Source organism: Elephas maximus, chromosome 24 (genome assembly GCF_024166365.1).
Source record: "Elephas maximus indicus isolate mEleMax1 chromosome 24, mEleMax1 primary haplotype, whole genome shotgun sequence".
Classification (NCBI taxonomy): domain Eukaryota; kingdom Metazoa; phylum Chordata; class Mammalia; order Proboscidea; family Elephantidae; genus Elephas; species Elephas maximus.
This window is the reverse complement of record NC_064842.1, coordinates 11,340,799-11,362,770: the sequence shown is the minus strand read 5'-3', so window position 1 is coordinate 11,362,770 and position 21,972 is coordinate 11,340,799. Positions and strand designations below refer to the sequence as shown.

Sequence of the window (21,972 nt, the reverse complement as noted above, 5' to 3'; positions counted from 1 at the left end):
GTCTGCCTCTGACCCGTAGCTCTTAGCTGCTGTAGCACCCCACCTCTGCTTTAGCTGTTTCTTAGTTATTATGTTCCAATATTCTTACATAGTAATAACCCAAAAACAACTCATAGCAAATATAAAATAATCAAAGTTCCTGAGGAAGGAGTTGCTCAGTTTGGCCTCTGGTGGTATTTGATGTATTAACTGGAAGAGAAAACTGTTCAAGCCCTGCTTTCCCTCAGCCCAGCTCCCTATTCCAGTTTCTAAGTCCCCGTGGGAAGAAAACAACCCTCCCTACACACTTCTTTCTAGCAAATCACTGTGAGCTTCTCCTGGCTCATTTTGCTTTAAGTACCATCCACAGCATTGGTTTTGCTGCTGCTGCTGTTTTACTGCAGTCCATAGGTGTGCACTACCCTTAAGGGGAACTGATGACTAAGGTGATCAGTAGGCTGGCAATTAAACGGGAGGATATTCCTTTGGGTCCCTCAATAAGAATTTCCTTGTCTAGCTCAGTATGCTGGGATTATCGTGTCTCCTTTCCTACCCACTCTCTCTCCAAATATTGTCTGTGCTGAGTTCCCCACGACTTACACATACAATACACACGTGATTTTGCACAGCAGCACGCCCTGGGATTCAGAGCGTTCTGTGTGGGTCTGTCTCAAATTCCCTCACCCCTCCCCTGTGGGCTTTTTCCCCCATTAGGCAAATGGCAGGCCCATGCCACCTGTTAGCATTACATCATTGGTTCCCCAGAACACAGTTGCACCAAAGGCCTTAAACAAAGTAGTTCTTCTTGTATTGTTTGCACTCAAAGAGCTGATACCATGCCAACTGATGTCATTGTATGTCTTTGTGTAAGTGCTATGGCAACTGGGCAGGTGGGGAGCCTCCAGCTGATGTCATTGAGAAAGGAGGTGTAGAGACGGAATTTTAAAAAGCTGAATGTGGCCTTTTCTGTGTGGGGGGTTTTCTGGCGTGCTTTTTTTACTAGCTGTTTTTAAGACAAATTACAGCTTTGCTACCCTAAATAAGAACAGAGAGATTTTTTTCCCCCTCAGAGACTTCTTAAGTTTGTTTTGTCGTTCTTCCCTCTTACATGGAAAAGCGTAACAACGGCTTTTTTCTTAAGGAAAAAAAGTGAATTGGGTTTCCGTCACAGACTCTGTGTGTCTGTGTGGAACAGTTTACTTGTATTTTGTGGAGGCAAAGCTGAGAAGATTAAAAACAAAAACTCTTTTAATGTCCCAGAGTTTCTTCTGTGGAACTTGTGGTATTGACAGTGGGTAATTTTTTTTTTTTTTTTTTTGAGGTGCTCTCTGATAAAGTTTTGCTGGCTTTCCATTTAATCTTTCAACTTTAAAAATTATCTCTTTGAACCCAGGCAGATTTTATTATTGTGGTTTCATGGAAGGACAACTAATCATACAAAGGGGCAGAGCTGAATCCTGGAAACCGATTAAAATGAGTGTACGGCTCTTTTGTTTTTCTTTTCAGGAGCCAGGATAGGTTTTGACTTGTACCAGAAGCGTCAAATGGTCCTGATTGGAATTGAATTTACTTTAGATCCTCACTGTCCCTTAACGAAAGTCACTCTGTCCATGGGCTGTGAACAGTGGTGTGGCTCAGTCAGCTGACAGCCTGGAGCTTCCTGCTGTGGTTGCCACCGATGAGACTTGAAATGGAGAAGGACGTAGGTTCGGTTCAGAGCTAGCGGACAGATAGGTTTCCTGCCCTTGTTTCAACATAACCGTATCCTGTTCACACTTTGTGGTTCCCGCGTATCTTCTGGAGCTGTCAAGACAGACGTGAAGCATCTGACGGTCTTTGGGTGTATGTGTTTTGTTCTTGTGGCTTTCAGCTTATAGGGGTTTTCCAGTTTTGCCCTCTTTTCAAAGGGAAGGCCTGACTTCCTCTAATTTTGTAAGATCAGAATTAGAGCTCACGTGGTGGTAATAAAAGAAGGCCTGGTGGTGCAGTGGTGAAGTGCTCAGCTGCTAACGGAAAGGTTGGCCGTTTCGAACCCACCAGCTGCTCCCCAAGAGAAAGATGTGGCAGTCTGCTGCCATAAAGATTACAGCCTTGGAAACCCCATTAGGGCAGTTCTACTCTCTCCTGTAGGGTCGCTCTGAGTCGGAATTGACTCACGGCAGTGGTAGCAGGGTCTTGGTAACGATGTCAACCAAATTTCTCTGTCTTTACACGTATGGTATATAACTTGAGCCTCCTAATAACTCCTTGGGGTTATCTGTGTGTCAGTATGTGCAGCAAATGTTAAAGGAAAAATTTAAACAAGAAACTATGATCCCTAAATTTCCTAACTGTTCTTTTCATTTTTTGCATAGTCCTTCAGCTTTTGATTATCTCTTTTTTTATAGTGGGTGGTTTTGAATGGGCTTTTTTCACTTAATATTAAGCAAAAACCTTTTCTTTGTTTTCATATAATTTTCACAATTTACTCTTTTAATGGGTACATAATATTCCACTGAATGAGTATAATAACTTATTTGTGTTTTCCTCCTGTCATGTATTTGACCTTTCCACAATACAGATAATGCTGTATTGTATGTATATACACATACACACACAGACACAGTGGGCAGTTCTCTTTACACATCTAGCTGGACGTCTTTGGTTAGATTATTCCCTTAAGCTATAACCCCATAAGTGAGACTGTGCTTGTTAGGGGGAGGTTTACCTTTTCAAAATGGGGAAACAGGCTCGGTTTAAGCTTTTACTCTAGACCCATTACTCTTGGGAGGCAGAGCTGAGCCTTAAGCTCAAAGCTGTGTATTCACTGGATCCATTAGAGATTTCCTGATAGGTTTATGGGTACACAGACCTTGGACAGTCAGGTACCAGGGACTGGGCTTCTCTCAGACTTTCTTCTGCTGGAAGGCAGTGTTGACAGATGACATGGAGAACATCAAAAAAGAGATCATAAAGAATACCCCTGTCTCATCTTTTCCAAGCATTTCTCTGCTGCCTCCACCGGTGGGCAATGATATAGATAATGTTAATAAAAATAGTTCATACTGACTGAGCACGTGCTATTGCCAGGCAGTGTGTTAAACACTTCCTGTCTGTTCATTCAATATAGACTCACAATCACAATAAGAGGTAGATGCCAGTACCCTCATTTATTTACAGCTGGGGGAACCAAGGTACAGAGAGAGACATAAACTTGCCAAGTCACAGAGCCAAGAAGCGGGGGAGCTAGGGTCATGGTCAAGGTAGCCTGGCTCCTTCAGGGTCTCTGCTTCTACCCACTCTGCTGTACTGGGAACAAATTTGGTTTTCCAGGTGGAGTGAGCTGATGAAGAGTGCGAGACACAAGCCTGCAGTGCTGAGGTCCTCATGGAAGATCCTCCACCGGGGAGGTTGTCTGTGCCTTCCTCAGCTCCCAAAGTGCAGGGCACTACCTAGGCCACTGAGCATACGGCTCTCTGAGGCTGATAAAATTCGCAGATGACGAAATCTCCTGATGCTGGTGGAACTCTTTCCAGTAGGAGGGTGTCCCAGTTTGTACAAAGAACGCATTTCCCAACAAAGCACTGCACGAAGCAACATCCTCCCAAGCTTGTCCTGGGTCTCCAAATGGACTTTCATCTTGTTTTGGTTATGCCAAAAAAAAAATCCACATAAGCAACCACCCGCACTCATTCCTATGGGGAAGGTGGTATTTTCTGCCAGCTCTGAAGCCTTAGGGGCCTTTATTTCTTTTTCTGTGTTTTTGTTCCAGGTGGACTCAGTAGTTTTAAGCAGAACCATGAAAACCTCTGTGACAACTCCCTCCAGCTCCAAGAGTGCCCGGAGGTTGGGGGTGGAGCGTCTGCGGCCTCGGGCACACTACCTCAGTCCCTCCCCACCACCCCTGACATCGAGAACGCAGAGCTGACCCCCATCCTGCCCTTCCTGTTTCTTGGCAACGAGCAGGATGCTCAGGACCTGGACACGATGCAGCGGCTGAACATTGGCTATGTCATCAATGTCACCACCCACCTTCCTCTCTATCATTATGAAAAAGGCCTGTTCAACTACAAGCGGCTGCCTGCCACCGACAGCAACAAGCAGAACCTGCGCCAGTACTTTGAAGAGGCTTTTGAGTTTATCGGTAAGTCTCGCCTAAGGGGAACTCTCATCCCCCTGCTTGCTTTCCTCCCTCAGGCTTGTGCTTTGGCATCCAGTCGAGGCTTCTCCCTGCGTTTCAGAAACGCTGCTCTGAGGTGGTTTTGGACTCTGCCACTTGATGCAGCCAACGTGTGCTCCTAGTCCTAGCCAGCAAAGTATCCGTGAGCCATCAGGCTGCGTATAAGAGAAGCAATTCCACTGAGTTGGGATCAGTTCAACTAGAAGTCTTCATCCTGAAAGTTCTCAGTGAACAAGTGGAAGGGTTAGCGTTTTTATGCCCTCCAACCAGAAGTGTGGATGGAAAATCAGGAATTGGAGGCCAGAGCAGATGCTGCTGCTTCATGGCCTGCTAGCACCCCTGAGTGCCTTGCAGGAAAGAAAATACAGGGAATCTCCATGACACCAGCTCCTCACCAACACATACCTCCCTATTCCCCTACCAAGCCTTACTCATCTTGCATTGGAGGGGTTTCGATTTCCTAACCTTGAGTAAAACTGATGTGGAATTAGCAGAGCCTCTTTCCATGAGGTTGAGGCCAAGGGAGCATTTGCCGAAGGGTTGGCTCCGAGGGAACCTTTTCAGGATAGTTGTTGCATTCGTGCCTAGGGAGGGAGAAGAGCGGAGGTCTGGGCAGAGGGTGCTGAGGTCGTGACCTGGTTTGCACTCTAACTTCTTTGTCTTAGTTCTTAAATATTGGGTAGCAAGAAACGTTCATGCTAGTGAGATGGTACTAGATTTCCTTATACAATTTATCCCAAACTCACCGAAATTGGAAAGCTCAGGTTATGTAGTCCAAATAGTTCCCGAGAAGTAATACTCTAGTCATCAACCAACCAACTGGTTGCTATCAGATCAATTCCAACTCATGGTGACCCATGGGTATCAGAGTAGAACTGTGCCACGTAACATTTTCAGTGACTGATTTTTTTGGAAGTAGATCACCAGGCTTTTCTTCCAAGGTACCTCTGGGCAGACTCAAAACTTCAACCTTTTGCTTAGCAGTTGAGGGGGTTAACTATTTGTACCACCCAGGGGCTCCACAGCGGGCTTTAACCTCCAGAAGGAAGTGTCTGTTAGCCTAACCCTAATCCTATCCTTAACTTCTGCTTCTTCTGTACCCCTGAACTGTCATAGGGCTCAAACTGTCTTTTAAGGAACTCCTGCTACATAACGGATGCTCAAAAATTTTTGACACCAACCCTTTTTCAGCATTAAAGAGTAGCTCAGTACTTTTTCCTAAATATTGCTGCAGGTTGTTCCTGAATCTTTGTCCCAGGTATATTCTACTCATGTGTTGCTCCTTTGTCAGAAAAAAAGCGAGCTCTGGTGGCGCAGTGGTTAAGCGCCCAGCTGCTAACCGAAAGGTCTGTGGTTTGAACGCACCAGCCGCTCCTAGGGAGAAAGATGTGAATCTATTCCCGTTAAGACTGCAGCCTGGGAAGCCTGATGGGGGCAGTTCTATTTTGTCCCATAGTGTCATTACGGATAGGAATTGACTTGCCGGCAAAGGGTTTTGTCAGAAAAAAAGCCTGAAAAAAGCCTTGGGCTTAACATCTGTTGGGTTTGGTGGATTTGCTCTAGATTGGTAGGTAGCTCTGGTCACATTGCCCGGCTGTTTTCCTTGCTAATTGTGCCTTCGACCCCTTAAACTCAGGACCATGGCTTGTTTAGTTGGGAAGGAAATTCTGAGTGGTCACCAAACTCAATGAAGTAAAGTGACTTCTCCAAGGTCGTAGGAATTTTTATGTCAGAGAGGGGACCAGAACCCAAGACTCTTGGCTCTTAGGCCAGAGGCCTTTCTGCAACACCCTGGGGCAGTGTTTACAATGCTGTATTAGTTCCCAACTGGCAACGCTTGAAGATGCAGAGATACTGCGGATTATTAATAATACCTAAGCCAAACCTTGAGCTCCCAGGGAAGGAATATGTGTCACCAAGTAGATGAGAAACTTCCTGGTTGATATATAATGTCCAAGTACAGTTTCATCCGACTTAGTTCCAGCTGAGGGAAGTTAGGAAATTGTTTTCCATTTAACAAGTAGCATAAGATATGCCTGTTTTAAGAGGATTTCAACCAAATCACCCACATTCCTTGTAGATTATTCAGACTTGACTGCTTGTTCAGAAGGGAAAAAAAAAAAAAAAGCAAAGCCGCATTTAGCCTGAAGAACAAATTCAGAATCAGAGTCTGCCTAGGCGCAATTGTAGTTTCATTGTTATACACTGGATTAACTGAAAATTTAGTCTTGTTTTAGACAAAATACAGTAGATTTTATAAATACGATTATATCATACAAAGAGGCTAGTACAAACTACTCAAAGTCTAGTTTTAGGCTTTAAATATGCTACTTTCTTCCCTGAGTCTGACGGTGTTGTTCCCCTAGTCCCTGAGGCTGTTTAGCTAGTATTATTCCCATTGTTCAGACAGGGGGATTGTGGCTCTGGGGAGTCTCCTGACTCCCACAAGGTCACTCAGCTGGAGTGTATGCAACCAAGAGTCCACCGTAGCCCTTTGCAGCTCATACTCTTACCACCATGCTACCCTGTCTCAGTTTGGAGGTTGATAAATAGTGTGTGCTGAAGAGAAGAAATTGAAAATGGGAGATACCTTACTTCTTGAAATGTCTGCCTAATCTATAGATTTTTACGGTGAACACTTACATCATGTTTTTGGTTTTGGTCCATTGGTGGGTAGCCAATAAAAGCAATTTAGTTAAAACTCTCCTCTCTTCCCCGCTCCCCTTCCCTGCCTCTTTATCTAACTGGCATTCATTCAGGGTAGCTTTCTATGGGATGCCTTTTAATCTAGAAGAATCAGTAAGAATCCGTTCAGGCAGTGCCCATAAGCTCTTTTCCAGAGCTTTTAATATGTCTATCTGAAAACTTATACAGTAGTGCCTCTTTCAATTGCTCTGAGCCATGGCTGGGATTCTTCCATCTTCCTGATGGATCCTGAGCCATGACAGGAATTCCTCCGTCTTCCACATAGCCGCCATGTTGGAACAGCAGGCCTGGATGTGAAGGTGGCTGAACGGTTAAGATGTACGGGGTACCCTGAACCTGTGTACTACAAGTCTTTAGTTCATTTTGCAACTATTGGGTTTCTTGGTGAGAAGCTGAACATAGTAAGTTTCTAGTTGAGCTTTGTTCCTTTAACCTTAGTCAAGATTTAGTAAGACTGAAACTCCTGTTCATGTAGTATCAGTTCCTGTACAGAGCAATTATATAGTATAAAGAAATAAATGGTATCTTCTCCATCGTGTGGGAGAATTAGTGTTAGTAACATTAGTTTTGATAAGTCGTACAACTTGGTGATTGGAATCAACATCCTTAATCAGAAGGGGAACCATATACTGTGTATGTGTGTGTGTGGATGTGTATGTTTTCCTGCCACCCTCTCTCCCTCCCTCCTTCTCTCCATCTCGTCTTCCCTTCCTCCTTCCCTCTCTTTAAGTAGAATGAGTTTGAAAAAAAAAAAAGAACAAAATATTTGAGAGAGAGACTAAATGACTATTATTGTTAGCTGCTGTCCTGACTCATGGCTATTAAAACCCATTGCTGTCAAGTCGATTCTAACTCGTAGTGACCTTGTAGGACAGAGTAGAACTGCCCCATAGGGTTTCCAAGGCTGTAATCTTTATAGAAGCAGACTGCCATGTCTTTCTCCCACAGAGCCACTGGTGGGTTTCCACGACCCACCTTTTGGTTAGCAGCTGAGCCCTTAACCACTGTGTCACCAGGGTTCCTTTCATGGCAATTAAGGGCTACTTGATCAGTAGCTTGTTGACCATGTAAATTAACTGCGTTGTAGTCCAGCTTCAGTCTGCTGCTATCATCTGTGAAGTAAACTGTTGCTACAAGTGATTCTTCTACCTCATCTTCTTTTTAAATGTAGAAGAAGCAGAAGGCAGGTTCTTACGCAGGCTAATATTGCTTTTAGCCCGTTGTGATTCTGACATATACATACCAAATTAACTGGTAACATATACTTGTTTTAAAAAAAAATTTTTTTTTAATGTATTCTTTCTCTACAAAATATGGCCTTGTCAGTTCTAAACAAAAGTTAATCTCTCTCCTTCCATCTCGCTCCCTCCTCCCCTCCCACTCCTGCTCTCCTACCCTTCTCCAGAGGAAGCTCACCAGTGTGGCAAGGGGCTCCTTATCCACTGCCAGGCGGGGGTGTCCCGCTCTGCCACCATTGTCATCGCTTACTTGATGAAGCACACTCGAATGACCATGACTGACGCTTACAAGTTTGTCAAAGGCAAGCGACCAATTATTTCCCCAAACCTTAACTTCATGGGACAGTTGCTGGAGTTTGAGGAAGACTTAAACAACGGTGTGACACCACGAATCCTTACACCAAAGTTGATGGGCGTGGAGACGGTCGTGTGACTGCAGCCTGGAGGGAAAGGATTCCTGGTCTTCATTAGAAGACGAAGAGAAAGGAGGACTGATGTTCTTTTTCTTTCTTTCTTCTTTGTTTTTTTTTTTTTTAGGATGGGGTAAAGTTTGTGGATGGAAACAAACTTGTTCAGAAACTTTTTATTCTTTACACGTGTGAGAAGAATTTAACTTTCGATGCCAATGGTATCATTGTTGATGCCATTGATGTCAGGATTCGCTTCCCACAAACTGATAAAACAGGGAGGCTAAAGAAGTCATTTTTTTAAGCCAACAATAAAAATATAGTAAAACTTGGTTCTCCCCCCTTTTCTTTTAAGCTATCTGTAGAGTTTGTGACGAAATAGTCTGTGCAGGCTCATAGACCGAAGATGCTACATCTGACAAAGACAAAGAACCAAAAGTAAGGAGAAAAGACATTGAGTCGTGAAGGCCTGAGGTCTGCCCAGGCCGTACACGTAGAATACAAAACGCAACCCAGCCAAGCCCTGTAGTGCTCACTGGTGCAAAGAAAAGATCAGGCAGCTACAGTTGTCTGAGAACCCTTCCTTCACACATTCTTTAAAGAGACAAAGGATACTGTTGATTTTGTGTGTTTCATACTCTGGATTTTTTTTTTTTTTTTTTTTCTCCTCTCTGGGTTTAAGAGATTTTTTTTTTTTTTTTTTTAGTAGCAAGGAACTTGACCATTATACCATGTGCCTTCACTGGCTTCTTGTGCAATAATGTGGTGTTTTCAGTGTGCAAACAAGTTAGCGCTGGCAGCCTCATAGTAGACAAATAGTGCAAATTTGCCAGCTTGGAGATAGCAAGGAATTAAACAAAACCAATTATTTTCTTCCCCATCTTGTACCTTTGTTCAATTTTGTTTTGTTTTGTTTTCGATTTGATTCTGGTTATAGTGCCATAAACCTTGTTACATATGTATATCAGAATGTAAAAAAAAAAAAAAAAAAAGACAAAAATTTATTTAAAAAATATTTTTCGCAAAAAAACCTCGGTGTGTTTCTGTTGATTGCGTAAAAATTTATTTTCATTATATAAATGAAATTCATTTTGGGTTGTGCCTCCCTCCCACCCCTTTTCCTCAACTCCACTTCAAGCATCTCTTACCATCGGTGACATAGTCTGGTTTGTTGTTGTAACTTGTACATATGACAGAGCTGGAAGTACAGTGCCCGTATGGAGACGGGGAGATGAGGAAGGGAAAATACTCTCTGCTCCTTGTGAAGCAGAGAGAATTAGCAAGGGAGCAAAAGAGCTCCAAGACTGATCTACCTACTTATCTCCTACACTTCCCCAACCCTGCCATCCCATCTACAAATGTAATTCTTAATTTCAGAAAGCCTCACAGTAAAGTCACCTTAAAGGTAGGAACAGGTTTACACCCACCTCTGGGCCTTGGTGACCAGGTCACTGAAAGATGAAGCAGAACTTCAGGGACCTTCCTAGTGGCTATTTGATCGACAGGGGTCTCAAAGGTCCCTTCACTGCCCCTTGCTCACTTCGCGTCTTTGCTATATAACGCACGTAGTGCGCTGCAGCAAGTTGCCGTTTCCTCCTCTTTTGCAGCAAACTGAACTCCCTTTTATAAGTTATTAAGTGCTGTTAAGTTCGCCGCAATTGCCAGTTTCAGCTGAGTCAGCGCTGACTCGTGGTGACCCCATGTATGGCAGAGGAGGACTGTGATCCATAGGGTTTTCAATGGCTGATGTTTTTCAGAAGTAGATCACCAGGTCTGTCTTTCCAGGTGTCTCTGGGTGGACTTGAACTAACAACCTTTTGGTTAACAGCCAAGTGCATTATCCATTTCCACCGTTCAGGGACTCCTTCCCCATAGTAACACTTGGTAATATATAGCTGGGTTCCTATCCACAGAGTATGGAGACTGGGACAGGGGAAAAAACAGAATCTGGACATTTTCTATGTTTTATTAAAATATATGTCCAGGGGGGCTTAAGGAACCCCGGTGCTCAATGGTTAAGCACTTGGCTGCTAAGCAAAAGGTTGATGGTTCGAACCTACCCAGCAGCTCTGTGGGAGAAAGACCTAGTGACCCACTCTTGTGAAGATTACGGCCTAGAAAACCCTACGGGGCAGTTCTACTCTGTCACATGGGGTCACTGTGAGTCGAAATCTACTGGATGGCACCTAACAACAACTGGGGGACTTGGCTATAGGAAACGTTCACGGTAAACTCAAATTTGCCTGGGGTGAGTCAAACAGTTGAAGAATTCTGGCATGTCCAATTCTATATAACTACATTTGGCACTAAATATTTTTGTGACTATTTCCATACAAATGATATAATGAAATATTTGGACATTTATTTTTTAAATATCTTTTCTACTGGCAGTGATTTAAAATTTTCTTTTATTGGAAAAGTGGAGACTGAGTTAACGGGAATTAACTGAGAGCTGTTGAATTACTTTCCTTTTAATACAAAGTGTTAATTGAGTGAAAAGTTAATCTCTCTTGTGGTGCTTTCTGCTGTTCAGGCTGACAATTTCCTAGGTGTATTTAAGGAGTCAGGTTGATAAATGATAAGTCATGATGCTTTACAAGACATTTGTTTTCCTTTGTTCGAAGTTCAAATGTTACATTTCTGCTGGTGTTTAAGGTTCATTCTCTTTCTTTTTAGAAAAAAAGAAAAACAGCAATACAGTTTCTCTTCTTTACCTACATGGGGACGATTTATTTTTTCGAAGTTCATGGTTTTGCGAGAAAGCCTGTCCTGGGGCAGACAGGAATCCTGCCAACCAGCATACCAAGAATTCTAAGAGGGTTTCAGATCTTTTTTACTAATCTACTTCGAGTCACTTAGCCTCTGTTTCTTCACGAGGAATGTTAACCACTTCAGGAAAATAATACAGATTAGCCAAGCCATTGCTGTATAAACCAGACTCCTTAGGTTTCTGGGCCTCACTAGGTGCCCAGGAGCTTTAGGGCTAAGCTGGGAAAGGGTTGAATGTTCGTCTTCCTGAGAAAGCAGAATCTCATTGACCAATGCAGGCATCGTTCTAAGAATCCAGCAAGCGTTCTTTTATGCTCAACAATTTCAATTATTTAATAGAATGAATCTGTCATACACCTAGCAGAAAAAAGATACAGTAGGCATTGTTACCTTACGTTTAACAATAGCAGCTCCGGATCCTCCTTGTCTATTGCAAAAGATAACACTTCTCCAATCAATGCATATTAACCAGGATATAGAGTTCACATGTTATGGAAAAGCTTATGCCAGCTACTTCTGGATCAGGGGTGGACAGAGGAGGGGGAGGGGAGCAGGCAGGGAGGCTGACACACGAATGACGTGGACAAAGCGAAATATGAAGGAAGACATGTACAAAACCCAGAGATCGCGCGTTGCCAGTAAATGGGGAAATATGACCTTCTAAAAGGGTAATGAAATATGAGAAACAAGAGAAAATGAGAGGTTCTAGAAAAATACAGTTATGCATATAAACATATATGATTGTCAAATGATTACATAAATGTATAAATAAATGAATGAATATATATAATATATATGTCAGAGTAAAGAACTAGGGCCTGAGTTACACTCCAGAAGTTGACCAAGACAGAATGCTAATAAATCACTCTAACCAGGTCTAGAAGGTAAGAGGTGTGGCAAGCCAAATGGAATAGCGATCACGCAGTAATGGTCTTTACCATATTCGAGGACGACTGTTGAAAATAAGCCACAACATGTTATGGTTGAGGTCTTTGTCTAAATATGTAATATCTAAACTAAGGAAGTAGGAGTTGATGTTTGGTTCTATGTTCTGATTGGACAGTTGTTATATTCAGAATGGAGGGAGGGAAGGTGTGACAGTTAAGGTTATGTGTCAGCTTGGCTAGATCATGATTCTCAGTGGCTTGGCAGATGTTGTCTAATCATCCTCTCTTTTGTGACCTGAGGGGACCAGCCAAACAGTTGAAAGGGGAGTTTCCTTGGGAGTATATCCAATATATATGAATGTTCTGGCAAAGCTCCCCATCTCTCAGTCCTGCGTGCTACTCATCCTCCTCTGACCTATGGTTCCTGGGACATGAGCCAGCAGCCTGCCATCTGACCTGCAGATTTTGGGTTCATCGGCCCCTGCACCCATGTGAGTCAGGAGAAGCCTCTAGCCCGATGCTTGATCCACAGATTTAGCACTTGCCAGCCTCCACAGCTTTGTGAGGTATTTTCTTGAAATAAACATCTCTATGTGCATATATATATATATGTGTGTATATATATATGCTCTTCATTGGTTTTGCTCCTCTAGAGAAGCAAAGAGTGGTTCCAGAGGAACAAAATTGTAAAGAGGAGTTTTCTGAATTGGTTCTCAAGTCTAACTCATAAACCCATTGCTATCCATTGTGACCCTATAGGACAGAGTAGAACTGCCCCCATAGAGTTTCCAATGCTGTAAATCTTTACAGAAGCAGACTGCCACGTCTTTCTTCCACAGAGCAGCTGGTGGGTTAGAACCACTGACTTTCCGATTAGCAGCCCAGCGTTTAATCACTGCGCCACCATGGCTCTTTCTCAAGTCTAGCCAGTCTTAAAGGCGCTGATGACCCTATCTCCAGAAGTGAAAAAAAAAAAAAAAGGTGTGAAGTGGCAATAGAAATATGCAAAGTATCACCACCATTGGATCAAAGATTTGTGAGAGACAAGGCTCTAGGTGATTGTATATTTGATACTTTTCCACACTTTTGTCAGAATGAGAAGTATAAAGCTGGTTGGTTGGTCCTACTTTTCACTAAAGTGGTGAAAGAAGAGAATGAGCTCAAAGCCGCAGAGTCACACCTCAAGGGCGGTATAAAAGTCCTAAAAGTTGTCCTTGTGCCCTGAAAGAAAGCCTTGTTTCTTGTAGTAACAGAGCTGATATTGCCAAAAACCAAACCAGAGTCTTATCGTGAGAGTGGCTGAATGCTAGTTGGATTCCCAATTGTTTTAGTTATCTAGTGCTGCTATAACAGAAATAGTACAAGTGGCTGGCTTTAACAAATGGAATTTATTCTCCACAGCATAGGAGGCTTTAGGCACCCTTTAGTGTATTCCGACTCATAGTGGCCCCCGTACAACGGAATGAAACACTGCCCAGTCCCTCGCAATTGTTGCTGTGTTTGAGCCCATTGTTGCAGCCACTGTGTCAGTCCATCTCATTGGGGTCTTCCTCTTTTTAGATGACACTCTATTTTACCAGGCATGATGTCATTCTCCAGGGACTGTTCTCACCTGATAACATGTGCAAAGTAAGTGACACGTAGTCTCGCCATCCATGCTTCTAAAGAACATTCTGGCTGTATTTCTTCCAACACAGATTTGTTCATTCTTCTGGCACTCCATGATATATGCAATATTCTTTGCCAACACTGTAATTCAAAGGCATCAATTCTTCGGTCTTCCTTATTCATTGACCAGCCTTCACGTGCACATGAGGCAATTGAAAACACCATGGCTTGGGTCAGGCCCACCTTAGTTCTTCAAGTGATATCTTTGCTTTTGAACACTTTAAAGAGGTCTTTTGCAACAGATTTGCTCTATGCTATTTGTCTTCTGATTTCTTGATTGCTGCTTCCATCGGCATTGATTGTGAATCCAAGCAAAAGGAAATCCTTGACAACTTCAATCATTTCTCCATTTATCATGATATTGCTTATTGGTCCAGTGGTGAGGGTTTTTGTTTTCTTTATGGTGAAGTCTAATCCATGCTAAAGGCTGTGGTCTTTGATATTCATCAGTAAGTTCTTCAAGTCCTTTTCACTTTCGGCAAGCAAGTTTGTGTCATGTGCATATTGCAGGATGTTAATGAGCCTTCCTCCAATTCTGATGCCCTGTTCTTCTTCTTATAGTCCAGATTCTCGGATTATTTGCTCAGCATACAGATTGAATAGGTATAGTGAAAAGATACAACCCTGATGCACACCTTCCCTGACTTTAAACCATGTAGTATCCCCTTCTGTTTGAAGTCTCTTGGTCTAAGTACAGGTTCTTCATGAGCACAGTTAAGTGTTCTGGAATTCCCATCCTTCTCACTATTATCCATAATTTGTTATGATCCACACAGTCAAATGCCTTTGCCTAGTCAATAAAACATAGGTAAATATCTTTCTGGTATTCTCTGCTTTCAGCCAGGATCCACCTGACATCAAGAGTGATATCCCTCGTTCCACACCCTCTTCTGAATCCGGTTTGAATTTCCTGCAGTTCCCTGTTGATGAACTGTTGTGACTGCTTTTAAATGATCTCTAGCAGAATTTTACTTGAGTGTGATATTAATGACATTGTTTGATAATTTTTGCATTCTGTTGGATCACCTTTCTTTGGAATGGGTACAAATATGGATCTCTTCCAGTCGGTTGGCCAGGTGGTTGTCTTCCAAATTTCTTGGCATAGATGAGTGAGCCCCTCCAGTGCTGTATCCATTTGTTGGAACATCTCAGTTGGTATTCTGTCAGTTTCTGGAGTCTTGTTTTCCATCAGTGCCTTCAGTGGCGCTTAGACCTCTTCCTTCAGTACCATCAGTCCTTGATCATATGCTATGTCTTGAAATGGTTGACAGTCAACCAATTCTTTTTGGTATAGTGACTCTGTGTATTCCTTTCATCTTCTTTTGATGCTTCCTGTGTTGTTTAATATTTTCCCCATAGAATCCTCCAATATTGCAACTCAAGGCTTGAATTTTTTCTTCAATTCTTTCAGCTCGAGAAATGCTGAGCATGTTCTTTCCTTTTGGTTTTCTATCTCCAGGTCTTTGCACATGTAATTATAATACTTTGTTTTCTTGAGCTGCCCTTTGAAATCTGTTCAGCAGTTTTACTTGATTGTTTCTTCCTTTTGTTTTAGCTACTCTACATTCAAAAGCAAGTTTCAGAGTCTCTTCTGACATCCATTTTAGCCTTTTCTTTCTTTCCCGTTTTTTTAATGACTTCTTGCTTTCTTCACGTATGATGTCGTTGATGCCATTCCACAGCTAGTCTTGTCTTCAGTCAATAATGTTCAATGTGTCAAATATATTCTTGAGATGGTCTTTAAATTCAGGTTGGATATACTCAAGCTTGTACTTTGGCTTTCAAGAACTTGCTCTAATTTTCTTCAGTTTCAACTTCAACTTGCATATGAGCAATTGATGTCTGTTCCACAGTTGGCCCATGGCCTTGTTCTGACTGATGATATTGAGCTTTTCTATCATCTCTTTTTACGGATGTAGTCAATTTGATTCCTGTGTGTTCCATTTGGCAAGGTCCATGTGTATAGTCACCATTTATGTTGTTGAAAAAAGTTATTTGCAATGAAGAAGTCGTTGGTCTTACAGAATTCTATCATGTGATCTCCAACGTCATTTGTATCACCAATGCCATATTTTCTAACTACCAACCCTTCTTCTTTATTTCCAGCTTCTGCTTTCCAATTGCCAGTAATTATCAATGTGTCTTGATTGCATGTTTGATCAATTTCAGACTGCAGAAATTGGTAAAATCTTCAATTTTCTCATCTTTGGCATTAGTGGTTGGTGGGTAAATTTGAATAATAGTCATATTAAGTGGTCTTCCAAGTAGGCATATGGATATTATTCCATCACTGACAGTGTTATACTTCAGGATAGACTTTGAAATGGTCTTTTTGACGATGAATGCAATGCCATCCTTCTTCAATTTGTCAATCCTGGCATAGTAGACCATATGGTTGTCCTATTCAAAATGAATAACACCAGTCCATTTCAGCTCACTAATTCCTAGGATATTGATCTTTATGCTTTCTGTTTCATTTTTGACTACTTCCAATTTTCCTACATTCGTGTTTTGTACATTCCACGTTCCAATTATTAACAGATGTTTGCAGCTGTTTCTTCTCATTTTGTGTCATGCCATATCAGCAAATGAAGGTCCGGAAAGCTTGACTCCATCCACATCATTAAGTCAACTCTACTTTGAGGAGGTAGCTCTTCCCCAGTTGTATTTTAAGTGCCTTCCAACCTGAGAGACTCATCTTCCGGTACTATATCAAACTATTCCATTACTATTCATAAGGTTTTTACTGGCCAATTTTTCAGAAGTAGAAGGCCAGGTCCTTCTTCCTAGTCTGTCTTAGCCTGGAAGCTCCACTGAAACCTGACCACCAAGGTCGACTCTGCTGGTTTTTGAAATACCCGTGGCAAAGCTTCCAGTATCACAGCAGCATGCAAGCCAGCACAGTACAACAAACTGGAAGACACTTGGTGGATTTACAGGGTAAGAAGAATGAATTTTGCTAGTGGGTCAAAAAGGGTAATAGTGAGAGGAGCTCCTCCCATTTCCAGCCTTTGATTCCAGAGCCTATGAATCCTAGATAAGGGAAAAACAGCAACGTTATTGGTTGATGATTTAGAGAATTACTACATCTTGTTGGACATCTTGCTAGCCCTGCAAAGTGTTTCCATCCAACTATCAGAATAACTGAATCTTTAAAAGAACCGTTCCACTTCTTCAGACTGATGGAGAACACGGTAAGATTAGTGGATTCCATGAACATGAGCCTTTTGCCTCACGTCATTTGCTGCACAATAAGTTTCTTGGTCAGAATCAAAGCATCACAGAAAACCACGATGGCGGATAAGACATTCTGTAAATCCACAGATACTGATTTTGGCAAAAGCAGGCAGGGAAGGCAGATCCATACGAAGTGTAAGTTTCTATGAATCTAGAACAGAATACTGCCTCTTCTGTGATAGAAGTGGTCCAATGTAATTAATCTGCCACCAGGTAGCTGTCTGATTCCCCTAAGGAATGGTGCCACTTTAGGAGCTTGGTGTTGGCCTCTGCTTTTGGCAGGTTGGACACTTAGCAGTGGCTGTAACCAGATTACCCTTGGTGAGGGGAAGTTCATTTTGCTGAGCTCATACATACCCTGTATCCCTGCCACTATGACTACTTTATTCATGAGCCCAATTGTCAAAGATAAGAGTGACCAGAGAAAGAGATCTGACAGAGGTCCATGGAATGGGTCATCTTTTCCAACTGATTATTAAGATTCCCCCTGTACTGAGGTTAAGGAGTTCTGGTAGCGCAACTGTTAAGCACTTGGTTGCTAACCAAAATGCTGATAGTTCGAACCCTCCCAGCAGCTCCGTGGGAGAAAGACCTGGTGATCTGCTCTTGTGGAGATTATAGCCTAGAAAACCCTATGGGGCAGTTCTACACTACATGGAGTTGTTATGAGTTGAAATCAACTCAACAGCACCAAAAACAACAACATGCTGAGACTGAGGGACAGTGGTGGTTCAGTGGTAGAATTCTCACCTTTTATGCAGGAAACCCAGGTTTGATCTCTGGTAAATATACCTCATGCACAGTCAGCACCCACCTGTCAGTGGAGGCTTTTGTGTTGCTGTGGTGTTGAAGAGGTTTCAATGGAGCTTCAAGACTAACATGGATTAGAAAGAAAGACCTGGCAATTTATTTCCAAAAATCAGCAAATGAAAAACCTATGGATTACAATGGGCCAATACGCAACTGATCCTGGGGATGGTATAAGACCAGGCAACCTTTTGTTCCATTGTGCACGGGGTCTTCATGAGTTGGGGCTGACTAGATGGCAGCTAATAACAACAACATGCTGAGGTTGAGCTGTGGTGAGCATTCACGTGGGACACATTCCATGCCCATTCAGGGAGGTCTATCTCTATACTTCTTCTCCATACTTTCCGGTCACTAATTTTCCAATCATGTTTCTTCTAGGTCTTGATCATCTGGTCAAATCATTAGTTACCATCTATGAAACAATGTAGATTCATGCTCCTGGTTTTCTCTCCTTCCAGGCAAAGTCACCCAGGTGCACTGCTGGAAGTTCTGCCCCAGTGGGATGACTGTCCTTCAACACTATTGTTCGAGGCAACCACAAAGTAGGGCTGTAGTGATGTAGCCATTCATTTTTGGATGATACCAGGATATTATGCAAAACTATCCGTAAACAAGGCCAACAGTCTTTCAGTCCATCGTCAAAGGGAACTTCTCATGAGACCAAAGATATGAGTTACAGGAAAGCAGCTATGGTAGCAGCAATAGTGGCTACGGGTATCTAGGTCACTCACTTATTCCACTTACTTGGGCTTTCAGGACCATCTTGAGTCCAATTTCATCTGTTTCTCTTCCATCTGATAATGGGATTATCCATTATCCACTGTTATTCATGTCTAGCTTAGTGGGTCAAACAACACTTAGCTCATCATAGATAGCTCAGGCTGCACTGTAACTTGATGGCCCATTATCGAACTTCCAGTTTCAAACTACTTTTCAAAAAAGAGTCATTTTTCTGCAAAAGCTGTCGTAATTTTGCTCCAAAATCCTAAATATCTGTTTTATAATTCACCTATAAGTTAAATGACCCAATAAAGGATCCCTGTCTAATAAAAACACTTCAACCACCATCGGCTATACTGGGTGCAGATGTCAGAGCAGCTTTCACTGCAGTCTGGAACTTTTGTAGAGCCTTCTCTTGTTCTGGGCCCCATTCACAACTAATGACCTTTCATGTTACACTGTAAATGGGTTATATATAGCAGCATGGCCAATGAGGCCTATAAAAAAAAAAACTATACTCCTTCCCAAATCCAAAGAGACTCATTAGACATTGTGCCTCTTTCTTAGTGGTAGGAGGTACTGGATGTAGCAACGTAAAAGAAATTTCTTGACATGTTCCAAACCCCTAGATCTCTAGAAATTTCACTGGGGGAGGGCCCTGAATTTTTGTGGAATTTATTTCACACCCACTGGTATGAAAGTATCTTAACAAGTTATCTAGAATAGTTACTACATCCTGCTCACCAGGTCTAGTTGGCATGATATCATTAATATAATGTACCTACATGATGTCTTGTGCAATGTGGAGACAATTAAAGTCCCTGTGGACTAAATTATGACATAGACTATAGAGTTGAAATAGCCTTTAGGTACATTGCTGGCCCTGCCAACTGAAAACAAATTGCTTCTGATGGTCTTTAGTTAGGAGTTAGCAAAAACATTCTGTAAAAAGCCAGATAGTAAATATTTTAGTCTTTGTGGGGCATGTCATTTCTGTCACAACTTCTCAACTCTGTTGTTGTAACACAAAAACAGACATGGATAATATGTAAATGAGTGAGTGTAGATGTTTTCCAGTAGAACTTTATTTACGAAAACATACAGCAGACTAGATTTGGCTCATGGGCTGTAATGGTCCAACTCCTGTTCTTTACTAAGAAGAATAGAGAAATAAGCATTTACCAAATGAATAGCTAGTTACCAGGTGCCAGGAGCTGTGTTGATTTGCTCCATCAATGAAGCCACATCTGGAACAGCAGCTGCAATTAGAGCTAACATTAGACTGAGATTTTTTTTTAAATCCACTGTCATTCTCCAATATTCATCTGTGTTCTGCATAGGTCAAACAGATAAAATAAATGGGTATATGGTAGCTCTTGCGGAGCACCTTGTTGCTGGCTCTCCATAATTATTTTAGGGGTGTAATATTGCTTTTGTTCATTATTTTGGCAGGTAGTTTATCTATTTCAAAACTTAGTGATTTAAAAGAACAAAAACAAATTGTTTTTCTCATTAATCTGATATCTAAGCAAGGTTCAATAGTAGCAGCTCATCACTGCTTCAAGAAACATCATCTGGGTATCTTGACTGGGGCTGGAGGATCTACTTCAAAGATGGCTTGCTCAAATGGCTTGGTGTGAGGGTTAAGATTGTGTGTCAATTTGGCTGGGCCATGGTTCTCAGTGTTTATATGTGATCACCCCCATGATGGGATCTGCTGTGAGTAGCCAGTCAGTTGAAAAGGAGTTTCCTTGGGTGTGTGGCCTGCACCCGAATGTAACTGGACATTCTGCTTTTGTCTTCTCTGAATCCTACAGCTGCCTCCTGTTTGTCTGACCTCTGGTTCTTGACTCTTGAGCTAGCAGCTTACCTGCTGATCTTGGGTTCATCAGCCCCTGCAGCTACGTGAATCAGGAGAAGCTTCCATTCTGAACCAGCCTCTACAATCTCAGGAGCCTTTTTCTTGATATTAATCTCTCTCTTATACACTTTACTGGTTTTGCTTCTCTAAAGAACCCAGCCTAAGATGCTTGGTGATTTGCTTCTTGTAGTTGACTGGAAACTCATCCAGGGTTGTCCACTGGAGACCTTGGATGCTCTTCACATTAACCTGTCCATGGAAATGTCTGGGTGTCCTCAAAACAGGGCAGCTAGTTTCCAAGAGCAAGCATTCCAAGGAGCTTGGATGAAAGATGCCAGGATGCTAAATCACATAAACTCAGATTAAGTGATCTCTCAGGATGTCACTTCTGTACATTCTATTTATCAAGTGAAGCACTAAGGCAAGATCAGATTCAGGAGAGAAGAATCATTTTTAGTAGTAATCTAGAGAAGGCAGTAATGGGGGATGACAGTAAGGAAAGCAAAGACCTTAATTTCCTCCGTAAATCTTTTCAGATAGTTTTGTAATTCAGGGCTAACAGTTGAACTCCACATTGGTTCCAATGACTACTCCTCTTCCAGGCTCCTAGCCCAAACCCTGAAGAATGGGGGTGGGGGGGAAGGATGCCAAGGGAGAGCTATACCTACTTGACAATTCCTTGAACTCTTTGTTCTGATAGGCATGTCAGTTTTCCTAAGAATCACACCACCTATCTTTTTATTTCACCCAGATCAGACTTTCACAATGTAACACATTTTGAAGGTGACTGGTTTGAGAGCCATTTTATAGTTCATAACTCAGTGCTAATTCTCTGGACCTCCTCTCCTTCCTTTGGCTTGATATGTTGCAAAGACAAACCTGAATGCTCCTGATGTGGGGAAGGGGGGACTACTATTGGAACTTGGAATGATTGCTCACCACTGGAAAAATGGATGCCCCCACCTGCTTGCACACAGGATGAGCTTTCAGACTTGTACCTTCTAGAAGATACTTAACTTCTTACCAGCCAACTATGGATCTTGGAAAGAGGCCCTGCCTTATATTTGGCTTAGGAGCCTTGGGTGGTGCAAGTGGTTGCTTGGCTGCTGTCTTAGTTATTGAATGCTGCTATAACGCCAATACCACAGGTGGATGGCTTTAACAGACAGAAGTTTATTCTCTCACCGTCTGCTAGGCTACAAGTCCGAATTCAGGGCACTCATTCCAGGGGAAGTATTCCTCTCTCTGTTGGCTCTGGAGAAAGGTCCTTGTCATCAATCTTCCCCTGGACGGCAAGTGCTCTGCTCCAAGCACTGCTTTCTTGGTGGTATGAGGCCCCCATCTCTCTGTTCACGTCACTCTTTTATATCTCAAAAGAGAATGATTTAAGGCACAACCTAATCTTGTAAATTGAGTCCAGCCTTACTAACATAACTGCCTCTAATCCTGCCTCATTAACATCATAGAGGTAGAATTTACCAAACCAAAACCCTTCGCCTGTGGAGTAGATTCCTACTTATAGCGACCCTAT

At 42.3% G+C, this 21,972-nt stretch overlaps 1 protein-coding gene across 2 annotated transcripts in view; it reads left to right on the top strand.

Moving 5' to 3' along the window:
* DUSP10 (dual specificity phosphatase 10) overlaps positions 1-21,972 on the top strand; it is a 72,721-nt gene that overhangs the window by 35,639 nt on the left and 15,110 nt on the right. The window contains exons 3-4 of one of the 2 annotated variants that reach the window (XM_049868270.1): positions 3,731-4,102; positions 8,250-9,434. In XM_049868270.1, coding sequence (XP_049724227.1) covers positions 3,731-4,102; positions 8,250-8,515 — 638 coding nt within the window. In that variant the 3' untranslated portion in view covers positions 8,516-9,434. Of the gene's footprint in view, positions 1-3,730; positions 4,103-8,249; positions 9,435-21,972 lie in introns of those variants that run through there. The other variant, XM_049868271.1, reaches the window with a different exon arrangement.